The sequence below is a fragment of the Astyanax mexicanus genome, chromosome 3 (assembly GCF_023375975.1).
Source record: "Astyanax mexicanus isolate ESR-SI-001 chromosome 3, AstMex3_surface, whole genome shotgun sequence".
Lineage (NCBI taxonomy): Eukaryota > Metazoa > Chordata > Actinopteri > Characiformes > Acestrorhamphidae > Astyanax > Astyanax mexicanus.
Window position 1 is genome coordinate 13,528,690 of NC_064410.1, and position 15,522 is coordinate 13,544,211.

At 37.3% G+C, this 15,522-nt stretch overlaps 1 protein-coding gene across 2 annotated transcripts; it reads right to left on the minus strand.

Annotated features, from left to right (window-relative positions):
• Window positions 1-1,388: 1,388 nt before the first annotated feature.
• On the minus strand, window positions 1,389-15,254 carry LOC103038754 (interferon-induced very large GTPase 1-like). Of its 2 annotated transcripts, XM_022668403.2 has the most exons (6): window positions 15,110-15,254; window positions 10,153-10,246; window positions 9,429-10,055; window positions 9,005-9,075; window positions 8,102-8,188; window positions 1,389-6,878 (listed from the first exon to the last, which is right to left on the minus strand). In XM_022668403.2, the coding sequence occupies exons 2-6, from the start codon at window positions 10,154-10,156 to the stop codon at window positions 2,016-2,018; spliced, it is 5,652 nt and encodes a 1,883-aa protein (XP_022524124.2). In that variant the 5' UTR covers window positions 10,157-10,246; window positions 15,110-15,254; the 3' UTR covers window positions 1,389-2,015. The 2 variants fall into 2 exon arrangements, with proteins under 2 accessions (XP_022524124.2, XP_049331839.1); XM_049475882.1 differs by lacking the exon at window positions 8,102-8,188.
• Window positions 15,255-15,522: the final 268 nt, after the last annotated feature.

The following is a 15,522-nucleotide window of genomic DNA, read 5'->3' on the forward strand; positions in this document are numbered from 1 at the left end:
TTTACACACTTGGTATTTTAATCTCAGTGTCTTCATGAGGTAGAGTCACCTGGAATAGTTTTCTCAGCATTTTGAAGGAGATCCTGGAGGTGCTGAACAGTAGTTCATCCCAAATCCCTGAGGTCAGGGGATTGTGGAGGTTAGACAATATTTTTTATTTATTAGGTAATTCCATATGTGTCCCTTAATAGTTTTAATTCATTAATATAAATCTACAATGTTGAAAATAAATTAAATAAATAAATAAAAAAACATTCACTGAGAAGTGTTAGTATCAGTAACATCTAACTTTAGTTTATAAAGTAGTTATATGTTTGTTTGCTCTGTAATTAAGTACAAAACCTTGAACTGATGAATGTGTAATAATGTGCAAAATGTGTAACCTGTGAAAACAGGAAAATTATAAGTATTTCACTCAGAATTCACCTGTTTTTCCTGAATATTCTTGATTCATGATGAATCTTCTCTCTCTCTCTCTCTCTCTCTGGGAATGGGAAACTTAAAATAGGAGCACTCCTCTTTAACTAAAGGCTCTGTTTGTGGTGGGTTTGTGAAAAGCTTGTTATTTAGTTACGTGCAGTTAATATGACTGCACAACATCTGTGTGGATTTTTTTTATTTCTGGTTTAATAGTTTTAAATAGAAGATGGTCTGGTAAACAGCTGTTTGTTGATGTTTCAAGTTGTTAACTGTACTCATTGCTATAGCTATCAGGCTAACATTTACGCAATTCACGTCAACATAGCTAGCTAACTCTAGCTAGGTTAGCTAGGTTAGAAAACGTCTTTATCTTCTTTTAAACAGTGCTAATGTCCAGTTTAGAAATAAGTCTGTGAGGAAATTGGTAATGTTTATTTATTTATTGTAGGTAAACAAGGTCAGAAGAGTAGTACGGATAGGATAGGTTACATATTTTAATACACACATTAGCCAGCTAGTAGCTAATCCTGTTTTGTGTTCTTGCAGCTTTCCTGAGAGTTCAGAGTGTAAGTTATGACAAACTGGACAACTTTAAGTATTAAATGACATACAATATACATTTAAATGTTTTATTTTAAATGACTGCCTAAAACCCCACTTAATTACGTAATTAGTAATTAACCACATACAGTTGTGACATACAGTCTTTTAATAATGAGTTTTATTTATAAATTACATTGTAGATCTTTGTTGAAGCTCTACAGATGTCAGGGTGCAGTATACTAAAATGTCAATTCATAACAAAATCTTGTAGGATTGACTTTTATTTTTCAGTGCACACAGAACAATTTTGCTAAGCAGAATATGGTTAATAATTACTGTATGTACAGTCAGTATAATTATGTATAAAACCTTTTCAAATATTTATAGGTATATAAGCATGACTTCAAAATCAAAAACTTTGTCTTTTAAATCAAACTTTAATTCAAAATGTATACGTTGCTGTTCAATCTGATTGCAAAGGAATGGAAGGTGCAAAAAAATCTGCCATAATATAGCAATAATATTACATGCATTAGATGTATTACACAGTGAAAGATTGGATTTATACAAAACTACTATATAAAACCTAGTACAGCCATCACAAATATGTCCACTTGTTGGATGCAAATCACATTTCAGAACAGTGAAATACCTGTACAAAACAACCATCAAACCATCTATTGTTTTTTAATTAGCTAAAAATGAGACATGTATAGAAAGAAAAGAGATAATGCAGTGTAAATATGCAGGTGACCTTAAAATGCGGCTGTTGGTCACCTTTGTTGCTTCTTACATAGTATCCACCCTCACATCTAATATTTAGGTTTCTATAAACCTATGCAATAGTTTAAATTATCTGGTATGTGATTAAACTCTGAAACATCAGCTCTAACAGTGGTTTATTCAGCTTGTTGCTTTATTTTAGTAAAATTAAATAATGTCATGGTACTCATCGCAATAGTTCTGAGTTAAGGCCTGGTTATTGAGCCCTGTGAAAAAAAAGGTTTATAAAAAAACAGGGCATCAGTGATTTTCAGCCTTTCAGAATTACACTACAACTCATTTAAGCTTTCGATAGCTTGCTCCTTACTGTAGTCCCTCCATTCTTTGGGAATTTCATTGTTTATGAATTTTTTCCTGTAATACCTTTCCAGGTCCTCCTGAAATCTGCACACAAACCATTTCCAGTACGGCATCTCTGAATTATCAGGCATGATGTTCCATCTGGCATATTCTCCACCTGCTTCTCTGTAGTCCTTAAAAGATAATACTTTACCATTTGTACGAAAATGTAGAAGTTTACTTGAAACAGCAGTTGTGCAGAAATCAATTCCGAGGTTACCAGTAAACATGAAAGACCATCCGTTTATTCCAGGGTTGCGATGAAAACGAACATTGTGATCTCCACTATGGTTTTCCAGTGTGTTGGTACAGATGGCGTTACAGAACGGGCACTGTGCCCAGCAACATCGGCAGAGCTGTTCAATCAGAATGTCTTCCGGTTTCTTCCTGAACATTTCCCACTTGAGGTCAGAAATGTCTTGAAAACTCTTGTTTAACTCTGACATAATGCTAGTTAGTTCTGCGATCACAATCTCTCGAAGAAAATCAAGGTCTGAAACTTCATTCTGCTCAGGACATGACTTTTCCTTCAGCTGAAGCTCATCTTGCAGCTTTCTGGATAAATGTTGGAGCCACATGTTGGCATCTCCATTGTTGCGTTTTACTTCTTCTGTTGCTTCATTCACAGCATCCATCACACGTTTTCCTTTGGAACTGATGTTTCTTCTGATGATTTCTAAAACTTCATTTTTATTTTCCTTGTGTACATAATCATCAACCTTCTTATTAATAAAACGACTACAATATTCTTTGGGTTTCTGAATATACTCAACGTAATTCTCAAAGTTTTCCTCCTCTGCTAGTGATGTCAGGATGTGTTTTTCCTGATTTGACTTGTTTCCACTAAATGCAGGAACATCACACTTCATTTTGTCACTCAAGTCAATGGCAGTTTGGTCATATGCTGCTTGCACTATTGATGGATTAAGTGTATCCACAATTACACGACCAAACACAGCTGTAGAAGTTGCACCACTGCAGTAGTCCTTAAAGATATTGAAGTACTGTGGCTTCTGTCTCTCCAGGTAAAGTCGTACATCATAAGCTTCTTTAAATTCTTTATGCTGCTCTGCAAAGTAGTCTGCTGCAAAGTCACATACACTGAGACATAGGTCCACTGTGAACTCCTTTCTGAGTGTATAATTAGAGGTGTTGGATTCATGTTCTGTTACTTTGTCTTTTACAAAGCTGATTATTTCTGGAATGTAGTTACGACTGTATCCATGTTCTGCAATTGATTTACTCCGAATTTGTGCCTTAATATCCTCAGCAGTGTTTCTAATGAGAACACTGAGTGAATTGTTATCCTCTCCTGTAAAAGTCGAGGTTCCGGAACTCTCTTCAGCTGGGGAACATTTCTCACCTTGGTTCAAGTGGCCAGATGCACAAGCATTTTTATCTTCCACATCCTCAACACATTCGTTCCTAGACTGCAGGTCTTCCTGGCCAGGGTCTTCCTGGTTTTTAAGAATAACATAGTCTGAATAATTCCCTAAGGCATCAATTCTTTTGTAAATTTCCCGGTGCTGTCGCTCAGTGACAAAGGTTTGTTCATAGCTTTCTGAAAGGATCTGTGTTACATCACCCCATATATTAATGTCAGCAAATTGTGGTGTGTCAGAAGTCAGCTCATTGACCCACGTGGACCAGACATCTTCAAATTCTTTCTGGAGTGCATCTTCATCAGTTTCTATGTTTTTTAAGTGAAAGGCGAGCTCTTTACTCAGTTTAAAGAGCTTTTTTTCATACATTTTCTTTTCAGAGTCTACCTTCTTTCTTGCCTTTTTCAGTCGAATGACCTCATCCAATTTTCTTTTTGTTCCTTGTACAAGTTCACTACATAACTCTGAAACTTTCACCTGAAATCTTTCTCTCCATTGAACCAAAATTTCTTTGTCTCTGTCTTCATCAAAGAGCTTTTTAATTGATGTCTCTACATCTGTCTTTGTCTCTTTTATGCATTCCACGATGTCCTCTTCATCAATCTTGATGGAATCTTCATTAGTGACTCTGTTGTGCAGTTTGTTCTCAGTAGCCAGCATGGCACTCCTGAGGCTCCATGTCCATTTACTATACTCATGCTCCAGTCTCCTGTACACTGCAATCTCAAGAGTGTTTCTGAAGCTGAAAACAAAATTTTCATCTAGAAGTGCATTCCATAAACTGCTTAAACGTTGTTTGAATTGTGAGAATGTCACACCAGAGTTTGAGGACATTTTCGAGATTATATTTCCCTTTAACTCTTGAATGCTATCACAGTACAAAGGGTTTGGTGGTGCCATCGGTGGGCTTCCCTCCCAAAGTTGGGCAAAATATGACACATCACTCCGCACATCAAATGCAATCACATCACTGAAACATTTTGCATTACAGTCTTCTTCTTTAGCTGCTAATTTTGTCATTTCATCCAGATTGTCCAAAAAGCGCTTCCGTCCCTCCATGTTTTTATCTGCAGCAGTGATTTCTCCCACATTCTGATGTACAAACATACATCTCGGATTTAGTCTGACCTTCTTCATCCTCAGAAAAGCCTGAACAACAATCTGAAGGATGTCTTGCATCTCTGATGGATTCTCTCCAAACATATTAATTAAAGTCATGTTTCCAAGACCTACCACAAATGTTGCAAGTCCATTGTCTAGTTGTCTTGTTGATATTCCAGTAAATTCCAGAGCTCGTAATCCCTCAGTATCAACCACAAAAATGTAGTCCAAGTTCAGTTCTTTCTTCATCTCCTCAGACACTTTGACCAGCTGCATGAAGGCTCCTCTGGTGCATCTTCCAGCACTGACTGCAAACTGGAGTCCGAACATGGCGTTGAGCATGGTGGATTTCCCTGAGCTCTGAATTCCCAGAACTGACAACACAAAGACCCTCTGGTCTCCCAGTATATTGATTAGTTCATCTAGAACTGCAGAAACCCAGTCAAGAGGAACATGGCCTGTATCACCATCCATCAGTTCTAGTGGATGGCCAGATAGCATGGACTCAGCTGCAAGTTTGGGGAGAGAGAAGTCATTTTTCCCTGCTTGTACAGCCATGCAGGCCTCATATATCTGACCCATCTCCCTAAAAATGTGTTCAATGCTGAAGGCTGCAGCGCTCAATTTCTTTGATATTTCTTCAAGTTTTGTTTGTGCATTCTTCATGTCTTCTGATTTATCAGCCTGTCCTTTTAGGTCCAAAACCTTTGACCAAGTTTGATCATATGCATGATGGAAACCAGAGAGCTCATCTGTGGTGAAGTTATCTAGCAGGATCCCAAGCCATTTCAGAAAATAGCATTTTTCATTTTCTGCTGACGTCTTCAGTGTGTGAGTAAACAGGTCCATCAGTTTTGAGAGCCCAAGTTTATGCTGCTCTTCACGAATGTTTTTCATTTCAGCTCGTATTTCACTCTTTTGCTTCTCTAATTTGGACCCTTGAAGTCGGTGGAGTTCTTTCTTTTTCTGGCACCATTCACTCCAAAACTTCCCCTGTTGTGGGAGAGAGGATTCCTTCACTTTGGACAATTCTGTTCCTTCCGGCCATTTTATTATCTGCATAGCAGCTTCCTTTCCCTTTTGACACTTCTCATCATTTTCATCCTTGGTCAGCTCCTTAATTTTTCCAAATTTATTAAGACTGAATGTATAGGGTGAGTTTGAGCAGCAATCTTTGATAACTTTTTCCAGATCCATAGATATATCTGATTTATTCCTGTCTTTAAGTCCTATCTTGTATTTTGAGTTCTGTGACACAGTGACTTTTGAGTTATCCCCACAGGATAAGTAAATTAGTGGCTTTTTCTCTTTATAGAGTTTCTTTAGTATTTCATTTTTTGGTATATTACCATCTTGATCACCTAAGACTACCACGTTCACTGAGGACATTTCAGTTAGAATCTCCAGCTGTTTCTCATGAGTTTCTGCATCACCGTGTAGATTACAGAATGCCACACAATCAGTGAAATGATCAGTACTTTTCCCAGATGGGCAGTACCAGGCAATTTCCACCACTCCGTCCATCAGTTGACGATTTCTGCTGCTGCCTGGACAGTCCCTGTGAAAGAACGTGCTGTGTCTTTCATTGATCAGATCATTTATCAGTTTTGATTTGGATGTGGAGATAGAACCAATTCTAAAAAAGGCTACCATTGGCGTTTCTGCTTCACAAATCGGCTTGATTTTGCTGATCACCTTTCCAGACATGTCAGTACTTTTCCAGCTCTTCCTGATCTGATGGAACGCCCACTGTTGAAACTCAATCTCTCCTGTGAAGGGATTTGGCACCAGTAGAGGCAGAGCGTACTGACACTGTGAAAGCTTAGTCACTATCAGCTGCTTTAGGAAACTATCTGAGCAGTGGAACACTGCCATCTGAACATCCATGGGGTGAATAGAATATTCTTGTGTTTCTTCATCAATAGACACTAACTGTAGGCTGAAGAATGTGTCATATGTGTCATCTTCCTCTTTGTTCACTGGACCTGACTGAACATGACCCTCCTCACTGGCTGCTTCTTTAATGGGAATATATCTTGCTCTGTAGTCCATCAACATCAGCCTCTGTAAGAAAGCCTGAACCAGTTCTTTCTCTCTGCAAGGTTCTTTGAATGATAATATCTGTGCAGTTAATTGAAGAACATCTGCAGATTTCAGCTTTTCTGTTTGGTGTCCATTTAACTGAAGTCTTGTAAAGAGCTGCTCTGTTTTTTTGTCCAAAAGTGGTTCTTTTCTTTCTTTTTCATACTTTTTATTTTCTTCATAGTGTTGTGGAGTGTATTTTGTTCTGTTAAGCTCATCTTCCTCCACCTGTAAAACAGTTTCATATTTATTTTTTATAACTGTATTCAGAATTGTAACAAGTTAAAAAACTGTAAAATAAACAGTGAAAAGGTGACATATTTACAACCTTTAAATATGGTATACATTTCTAGAAGCTGATAAACTGTTTTGAATTCAAATTCAAAATCTAATTGGTTTAGAAAATATTTTAAATAGTTGATACAATTACTTGGAAATTGAATTTATCTACATGTTTTTAAATAATTGCTCCATGCCCAAATTATTGTTTCATTTGTAAGTATGGACCCCGCCTGAAGAGCTTAACTGGGAAGGAAAACTGAAGCTGGAGTGTGTGAAGCAGAGCCTTTTTGCACTGCTTAAAAATGCTAAGTATGCAAATTTGGTAATGCCAGAATTTGTAAGATCCTCCTAACATCGAAAAATGCTGTGGCAGTAAAGAGAGGCAGAGAATGTGATGTGTGGTGCAGGGGCCACTGCATAAACAAGTAGACCCAAGAGGCAGGAAAGGGAGGAATGGAACAAAACAGTGAACCACTTCTGTATTCGGTAGATCACGAGGGGAAACCAGGCAAGCATGAACCAGAGTTGTGGTTGGCAACTGTCTCCTGTACAAGTGCTCTATTAAAAAACTGACTTTAGTAGAAGTTAAAGGGTTCTTTAAGCTCCAAATTTAAGTGAAAGTACTAAAATATTTATTATTTTTTGTACTTAAGTAGTGTAACAGTTTTAGGTATTGTGTAATGTAGTTATTACAGAAAGCAGTCAAATTTTTAATATTATATGCAGGCAGCAAGGTAAATGGCAGAATGGGAGCAGTGAGGTCTTCTTGATCACTTGATTTAATCAATGATTTATTGGGACTATTGACTAATGGACTATTAACACTTCCTAAATAATTTTAATTCATTAATTACATTTAAATGAGCTATTTACAGGGTTTTTAGGCTATTCAAAAAGCTCCCACCATCGGGTATAAAGCAGGGTGATCACTGATATTTTGAAGCCAATTCATGACTATATGAGCATATTAGTGAATATTAACCCAGTTTTAGATTTCTGTGCTGTACACCACCAAAATTGCATTTATTGTTGCTTAAATGCAGTGTGAATGTACCTGTCTGAAGGTGTGAAATTAAACCTTAATAAAACAAATAATCATTTGTAACAGATCGTTAACAGGTTGTAACTGTACACTTTTAGTTTCAGTTTTTGGTTCATGTGGTACTCACTGAAGAAAGGTTTCGTTTTTTTATTCTGTCCAGGGCCTGCTGCGGCAGTGACATTAAAGTCTGTAGAAATCCAGGCTTTTTTGGGATCTGAAAATGTATAAAAACTGATTATTTAACCAATAATAAAGACCTACATTTTTTTTTGCTGTTTGTGGTGTGCACAATGGAACTTGAATCATATCAGTCTAAAATTATATTTTCTTAAAAAACAAAATGTAGCATGTGGGCGACTGTATAGATTTGGTTGATGAAGCTGAAATAGCCCAAATGAATTTTATGTCTGTTGCATTAATAGCTTTACAGCTTTTATCAGGGCTGATCCATGTAGGCCATAAACAGTCCTGCTTTTTATATTGTGTAAATGTTCATGTATTAGTGTTGTCATATATAAAAATAATATCAATCTCCACTTCTAGTCAAATAATCTTACTGTTGCTATCCCCTTTTGCTCTCACTGAATGAAATGGGGCAGTGTTGCGGCTATCTAGGTAGAGCAAATGTGCAACTATAATGTGTCAAAGTTTCTGGCTGCTTGGATCATACCACATATGTTGAATATGAGAGACATAAGAGAGAATTTCCTGTTTTCTTTCTTATAAGACATGGTATCAAGACATTTATTTTTATTTTTGTAATTTGCTCTTTAGGACAGCAGAATTAAAATAATTAAAAAGAACAGGACAAAAACAAACAAAAAAAACCCACAAGATTTAAAATCCCAAGCTATCATAAATATAACACTTCTTAATGTACAACCAAAGACATTTAGAATGACTAGAAATAAACATTTATTTTGTCTTGTTATCTGAAAAATGCTTATAGTTAAATAATGTTGTTATCAGTTGTTCTGTGCATGAGTTTATACTACGTAATGTGAGTAATGATTAATAAAAAACTACTTACATTTGGATTTTCTGTTCTTTGTTTTCTGGCTGTAGATTTTGTCTCCTCTGGTTGCACCTGAGAATTATCGGCTGATAACAAAATTGGCAAAGTAACAGTTAGATTGCAAAATAAGATTTAGTTACTATTAGATTTAGTTACTAATTAGATTTAGTTACTAATTAGATTTAGTTACTATAATTCCCAGAAATTACAGGTAATTAAAAATTAATTAAATTAATTTAAAAACAGGTTTGGTTTTACAACAGTAAAACACAAGGTGGTTGAAGATGCCAATACGTTTAAATTGGAATACTTGCTGACTTTGATGTGTCCATTGTGTGGTTACATCATGTACATGAACACAAATATTAAAATTGACATTGGTAGGTGCTCTGCATTACGGTACTTGTATCAATACAAGGAGCACAAAAATAGTACTTACCACTTAGTTGACTCTCAGAATCTTGAAGGCTTTTTCTGAAGTCTGAAACTGTGTTGTACATCTCTGCAGTGTAACAGCGCTGGCTGTTCTCCGAGACCGTGAATTCAATCTTCTCTAGTAGCATTTTCATCTCTGATTGGTTGTTCATGCTTTTGCTGCAGGTGTAATATCTGTCTCCACATTTCTTCACCAGCTGCTCTAGACAAGGGTTTTTCTTCAGTTCATCTATGACTTTGTCATCGCCCTCCTCTCTTTCATAAGTAAAGAGGATCATCGTGAATGGTAGAACAGCTTCACCAAACAATTTCTGAAGCCATTCTATTCCCCTCTTATCACTGTCTGTTAACTGCCCGAGTTGCAGTACGAAGATGAAGGAATGGATTTCATTTTCACTGACCAAACGGTCAATGGTCTGATCCACTGAGTCCAGGTAAAGTTCATTTTCCTGCAGGTCCAGTATGTTGATTACACTCACTCTGTGTCCTGATATCTTCCTTGATTCTGGAACAGTCTGTGAAAAATCAGCATTGCCTTCTGGGGCTTTCCCAAGCAGGATGTTCTCATCTCCAAAGTGAACTGCAGAGCTGTTCCCAAACAGCACCACAGTGAGATCACGGGTGTTCTGATCTGGAATAAAACCCCATACAGTGTATTAAATCCAGAACTTAATTTATGAGCCATATGAATGATATGCCTGTTTGTATAGATCATTTTATATTCTTACCCATTTTATTGGATTTGATGATTCAGGTCAGTTCTCGTTCATTTATGCATGCTTCAGGCTTGAAAAGAACTTTTCTCTTTGTTTCGTTATCATCCTTAAGAATGAACATTAAAAAAAATTACAGTACACATTAATTTAATGTAAATTAATTTACATTAAATAAATAATTTAGTGTAAATGTTTTAACGTAAACACTGCAATCATTTTAAATAATCTGTATTATATTAAGGGGTCCTGATCAAGGCTACAGATATACTTCCTGCTTGGTCATGCGTTCAAACAGACAAACTGCTGTATTGGGAACAATGCTGTTTACATACAGTACCTCCCATTGTGACAAGGATGCATTGTATAGTTTAAAACAGCTTATCATTTTGATTCTGTTGAGTGCTTCACTGCCCCTAAATCACATTCATTTTTGTGGACAAGCACAACCAACACATGAAATGGACACAGGATACACAACGCAACCATCATGTGTACACGAACATATCATTTTCAGCAAGTATATCGTTACCCTTAGTGTGGTCTTTACAGTTGTTTCATAAAAAGTGCTCAAAGGATAAGGATTGTTTGGGAAAATCTGCTAGTCATCCCATTAATTATTTCTTTCACCTAAAATGACTGACAATTTTCTGATTTCTCATCAAGTGCTATTTTCCCATCAAGTGCTATATATATTTACTTCAGACCCTGGTGCATGGTGGAAGCGATGGAAAGAGATTAGTTCCAGTGAGAATGGTCTACCTAAAATAGTTTGCTTTACCACTACCGCATCTTTGGTACTATAAGGCACACCAAATTATAAGGTGCATTATGCAACACTAGAAAGGAACAGTGATGTCACATGTTTTCCTTCTAATTCACTAAGTCTAACCGTGGTGGAGCTAAGTCAAACGAGAGCCCTAAAGAAAGGGGGGTGGGGGGGTGATGGGGGGGGGGGGGGGTGAGTAATGCGCTTCTGTTTAGATTCTTGAATTTCTCCAGCACTAAGGATTAGCCGCTAATTAAGCATTAGCCGCTAACCCACAGTGATACACTGAGGAACCATGAGTGTTCTGGTAAGTCAGAGCGGTATTAGCTAGAGGCCTGCACTCCCACGGAAGTCCCGCGGGAAACTCCCATGGAAGTCCCACTCCCGCAAATTAATGAATCATTAAGAAAATTGTAATAATCATGCAATGATTCCCATGCAGGGAAAACCCTCAAGAAAAATCTCAAAGCGTAGGATGGACCGACACACACGCACGCACACACACACACATACAGATGACAGATTTTTAGCATCTCCAATTCACCGAACAGCATGTGTTTGGACTGTGGTAAGAAACGGTACAGCACTATTCAGTGCTGAATTGCTATTTTAATAAATACATAAGTAAATTTGAAGCACTAAATGTAATTAACTCAATTCCTATAAGGACCGCAGGGCAGGAGCGGCAGAAATGTGTATGAGGCGGGCGGGCACGGGATTAAAAGAAGCGATTTTTTTGCAGGAGCGGGAGGTAACGGGACAAAAACACGCAGGAGCGAGTTTAAAAAAGCAGTCCTGCACAGACCTCTAATATTAGCTAGCGGTTTGTCCCACGAAGCTTGTTTTAACACGGTAAATATGCAGACTACAGTCCGATATACTCACCTCTGAACAGCGGAAGACCTAGCACTGCGGTTAGCAGCTTCAACGGAGTAGCTTTACTGCTCCCTACAACCTGACTGGTAAAATTCATACAGAAGGTGCACCGGATTTTAAGATGCACTGACTATTTTTGGGAAAATTATAGTGCGGAAAACGCGGTATTTTACTATTTTACAAAAGCATTAGTAGCTTCCTTTTATTGAAGTGGGACAATCTGTGTCAGGGCCAGACAGGAATGAGACTGGTGCAGATACAATAAAATAACTTTTATTAAAGTTATAGAGTAGACAGGGGTAGTCAACAGAAACAGGGTCAGTACCAAAAATGCACAGTGTAGAGAAACCATACCATAACCGGAGGACAGTCCAGAGTTCATACACGGTTAGGCAGTATCACAGGGTAGGCAAAAATCCAGAGTACGATAAACAGTCCAGGTCATACACGGTAATCCAACACAAGGGAGCAGGCAAAAATCAAAGTCGGTAGAAAACAAAAACAAGATCATACACGGAGAATAGCAAGGGCAAGAGAAACGCTTTGTATTGTAGGAATTACCAAACAGATACTCGGCGAGGTGTGAGCGTGAGCATGGTCCTTAAATACACTGAGTAATCAGTACTCGGGACTTCCTGGTGGCGTCATGTGACGTGTCATGTGATCGGGAATGTGTGTTGTGTCATGGAGTGGTGCGTTCTGGGTATTGTAGTTGTTACTGTGAGAATCGCAGATAGAGCTGGATGTGGGAGACACAGACGTGCTTTCAGCACCAGACATGACAATCTGAAATAATATGTTTCCTTAGTTTTTTGTACAAAATATGGCCAATTTTACTGCATCTGAAACATAGACTCATATTGAAAGTGGCTTTTTTGCAGTTTTCATTTTGAACTGTAAAGTAGTTTCACAATAAAGATTTAAACAGAATTTAAACAGTATAGTTACATTCTGAAAATGCGCCTCATTTCTGCCAGCTGTGGATATTGTTATTGGAACCTCAGTGACCTTTACAAAACAACATCATTAGATTAGTTCTAACAGCCAATAGTAATGCAGCAATTTTAATTTTATATATAGAAAGTTTGTGGGTAAATGGGAGTTGCCATTAGGCTTTGTTGCTGCAGAAGAGAAAACCCTACCTGTGCTACATAGATTGAATATAGATGTTTATATAATTACCAGAGCTATGTGGTGGTTGACTGATCCTAAATATGATATTAAAGTAGTACATTAAATGTTATGTTATTAAAACCATATGTTTACCATACCATAATTACCATAGCTGAACAGTGAACCTCTTGGTATGTTTTCTGAATTGCTAATGAAAAAACTCCATTGATAAAAATGGAAAATTCAGTGCTTTTTAGATGATTTATTAATATTCTAATGCACATGTGTCAAACACAAGGCCCGCGGGCCAAATGTGGCCCGCCACGTCTTTTTATGTGGCCCGCGAGAGCTTGTAAGATCTTAGTGTCTATAATAAATAAGTCAGAAGCGTTCTTTGACCAAAAAATACATTTCCCACAATGCTTGTCGATTGTATTACCCGCAAAGTTACGGCTTACTGCCACTACACGGCAGTGTAGTCATTGATGTGGAAACCCTGCCGGACGGAAGGTGTAACTTCGCGGGTGGAATTGAGACATATAAATGTTTATCCCATAATGTCCAGAAAAAGAGAAGTTGATGCAGACGGACGGCTGTGCTTCAAGGCGAAAGACCGGTATGCCTTTTGTGTTACGAAGAGTGTTACTGACCAAAATAAACGCTTTTTAGGAGAGATATAAGTTCTGTGTAAATATTTATAAGACAATAGCTGACAAAATCTGTTTTAATGACGTTAATAAACATCACTGGGACAGCGCTAGTCGCAGTTTCACCGCAGCAAAGTACGAGGACGTGAATAACTTATCTAACCAGCCTTTACTAATTTCTGCCCTCAATAACCCTTTCAATAACCTCCAATAGCCTTTAATAGTCTTCAGTAGCCTTCAACAGTCTAACCTTGCAGCCGTGGTGTGTCCACTAAACTCCGTAGTTATAAACATCCTGAGGTTAGCAGCGCGATAACTGACCTGTTTATAATGTAATCCCAGCAGTGACTCATGCTCTAAACGGCTGCTGTTAGCTGATTGGGCTGAAAGATGAACTGTAGAGAGCTGTATTATTCGGTTACAAAAATCTTTATTTCATACACAGAAGAACTTAAAATTTTTAAAAACGCTCCAGACTGGCTGAGCTGAGCCCTGTAGCCCGTGGCTGGGCTGTAGCTCTGACTCAGTAAAGACTGCGGACTTGTGGTGCTGCTGCTGCAGCTCCCACTAGTGGTTGGATGAGGAACTGCTAAATCTGAGGAAATGCTATGTTCTTAACAGCTCACAATTTTTGATTTTATATTTATTAAGCCTTATTTCAGTTAATAATTTCAAAGTTAATATAACTTGATGTCATTTCTATTCACTTGAATAGTTTGGTTCTTGATTGATGGAGTTTCATGACATGACAAATTAAAAGGATTTATGTTAATAGAGCAACAAGCAAACATTTTTTCCATGCAACTGTAATATTTGATTGAATAAATAATATATTGAGAGTTATTTAACATTAAGGAGTAATTACATTCATTTACATATATTACATTTGGTTACATTTTATTACATTTATAAGTTACATCTGGCCCTCGGAGGACAGCCAATATGCCAATGTGGCCCTCGGCCAAAATGAGTTTGACACCCCTGTTCTAATGTATTGATTCAATTGCAGCAGTGCTGTTTTATTTCCTACAGTGTGGTGTTAGAAGACAGCAAATATATATAAACTGGCAGACAGTAACACCTATTCTTCGCAACAGACATCTGAAAATGTAAAAAACTGTTTTGAAAAATGCCACCATTAGCCAGTTGTGTTCAGCGTTAAGAATACATTTGCTTTAAAAACTTGAAGAAGTTTTCATCAATTTAAGAAAAAAAAAAAACAAATATGATTAACCAGGGGTTTAGGTTGGGACTTGAAAAAATGCAAAATCCAGCAATATCATTGTGTACAAATCTTGAGATTTATTTACCCAAAATAGCCAGCTGGTGTAAAACATATCCCTTTCATTGTAATTTTGAGAGTGAAAAGCTCTTTACACTCATTAATTATCTAACAGATACTTTGTTTACTTTTACTTCCTTACTTTTCACCAAGCCTCAAATTTCACAGGGAAATCAATGCTTTGTTTAGTCTGTATGTGACTGTTAATATAATTAAAACTTGATATGTCAGAAAACATTTTGATCTTCCTGAGCTAAAAATGTGAATGAAATGAATAAATTTTACCTGGTTAAGGGAAGGTTTCAGTCTCCTCTTGCTGTATTTTGCTGCTGGTGTGATTTGTCTGCTGCAGAAAATGAAAGTGGTTTCTTTGTTCTGTGAGGAACAGGGCAACTTCCCTTAAATCACATGACTTGGTTAAGAATGTCAGACCCAGACCCACTAAACTGTAACAGCATGACTGTTAACTATAAGTAAAGACTTTAATATTATTTTCTTCTTCAGTATTCACTTCTGTGATATTAGTATTGACCGTAGTGTTAGATTGTTGAGGACAAGCTCTTATAAAATCACAGATTGTCAGAACTGTATCCCCAGTACTGAGTACCACAGGAAAAATAGCACCACTTTGTGGCTGAAGTGTGGAATTACAGTTGTTATGTTGATCAAATATATTCTCCTTTCATTCCCACAATAAT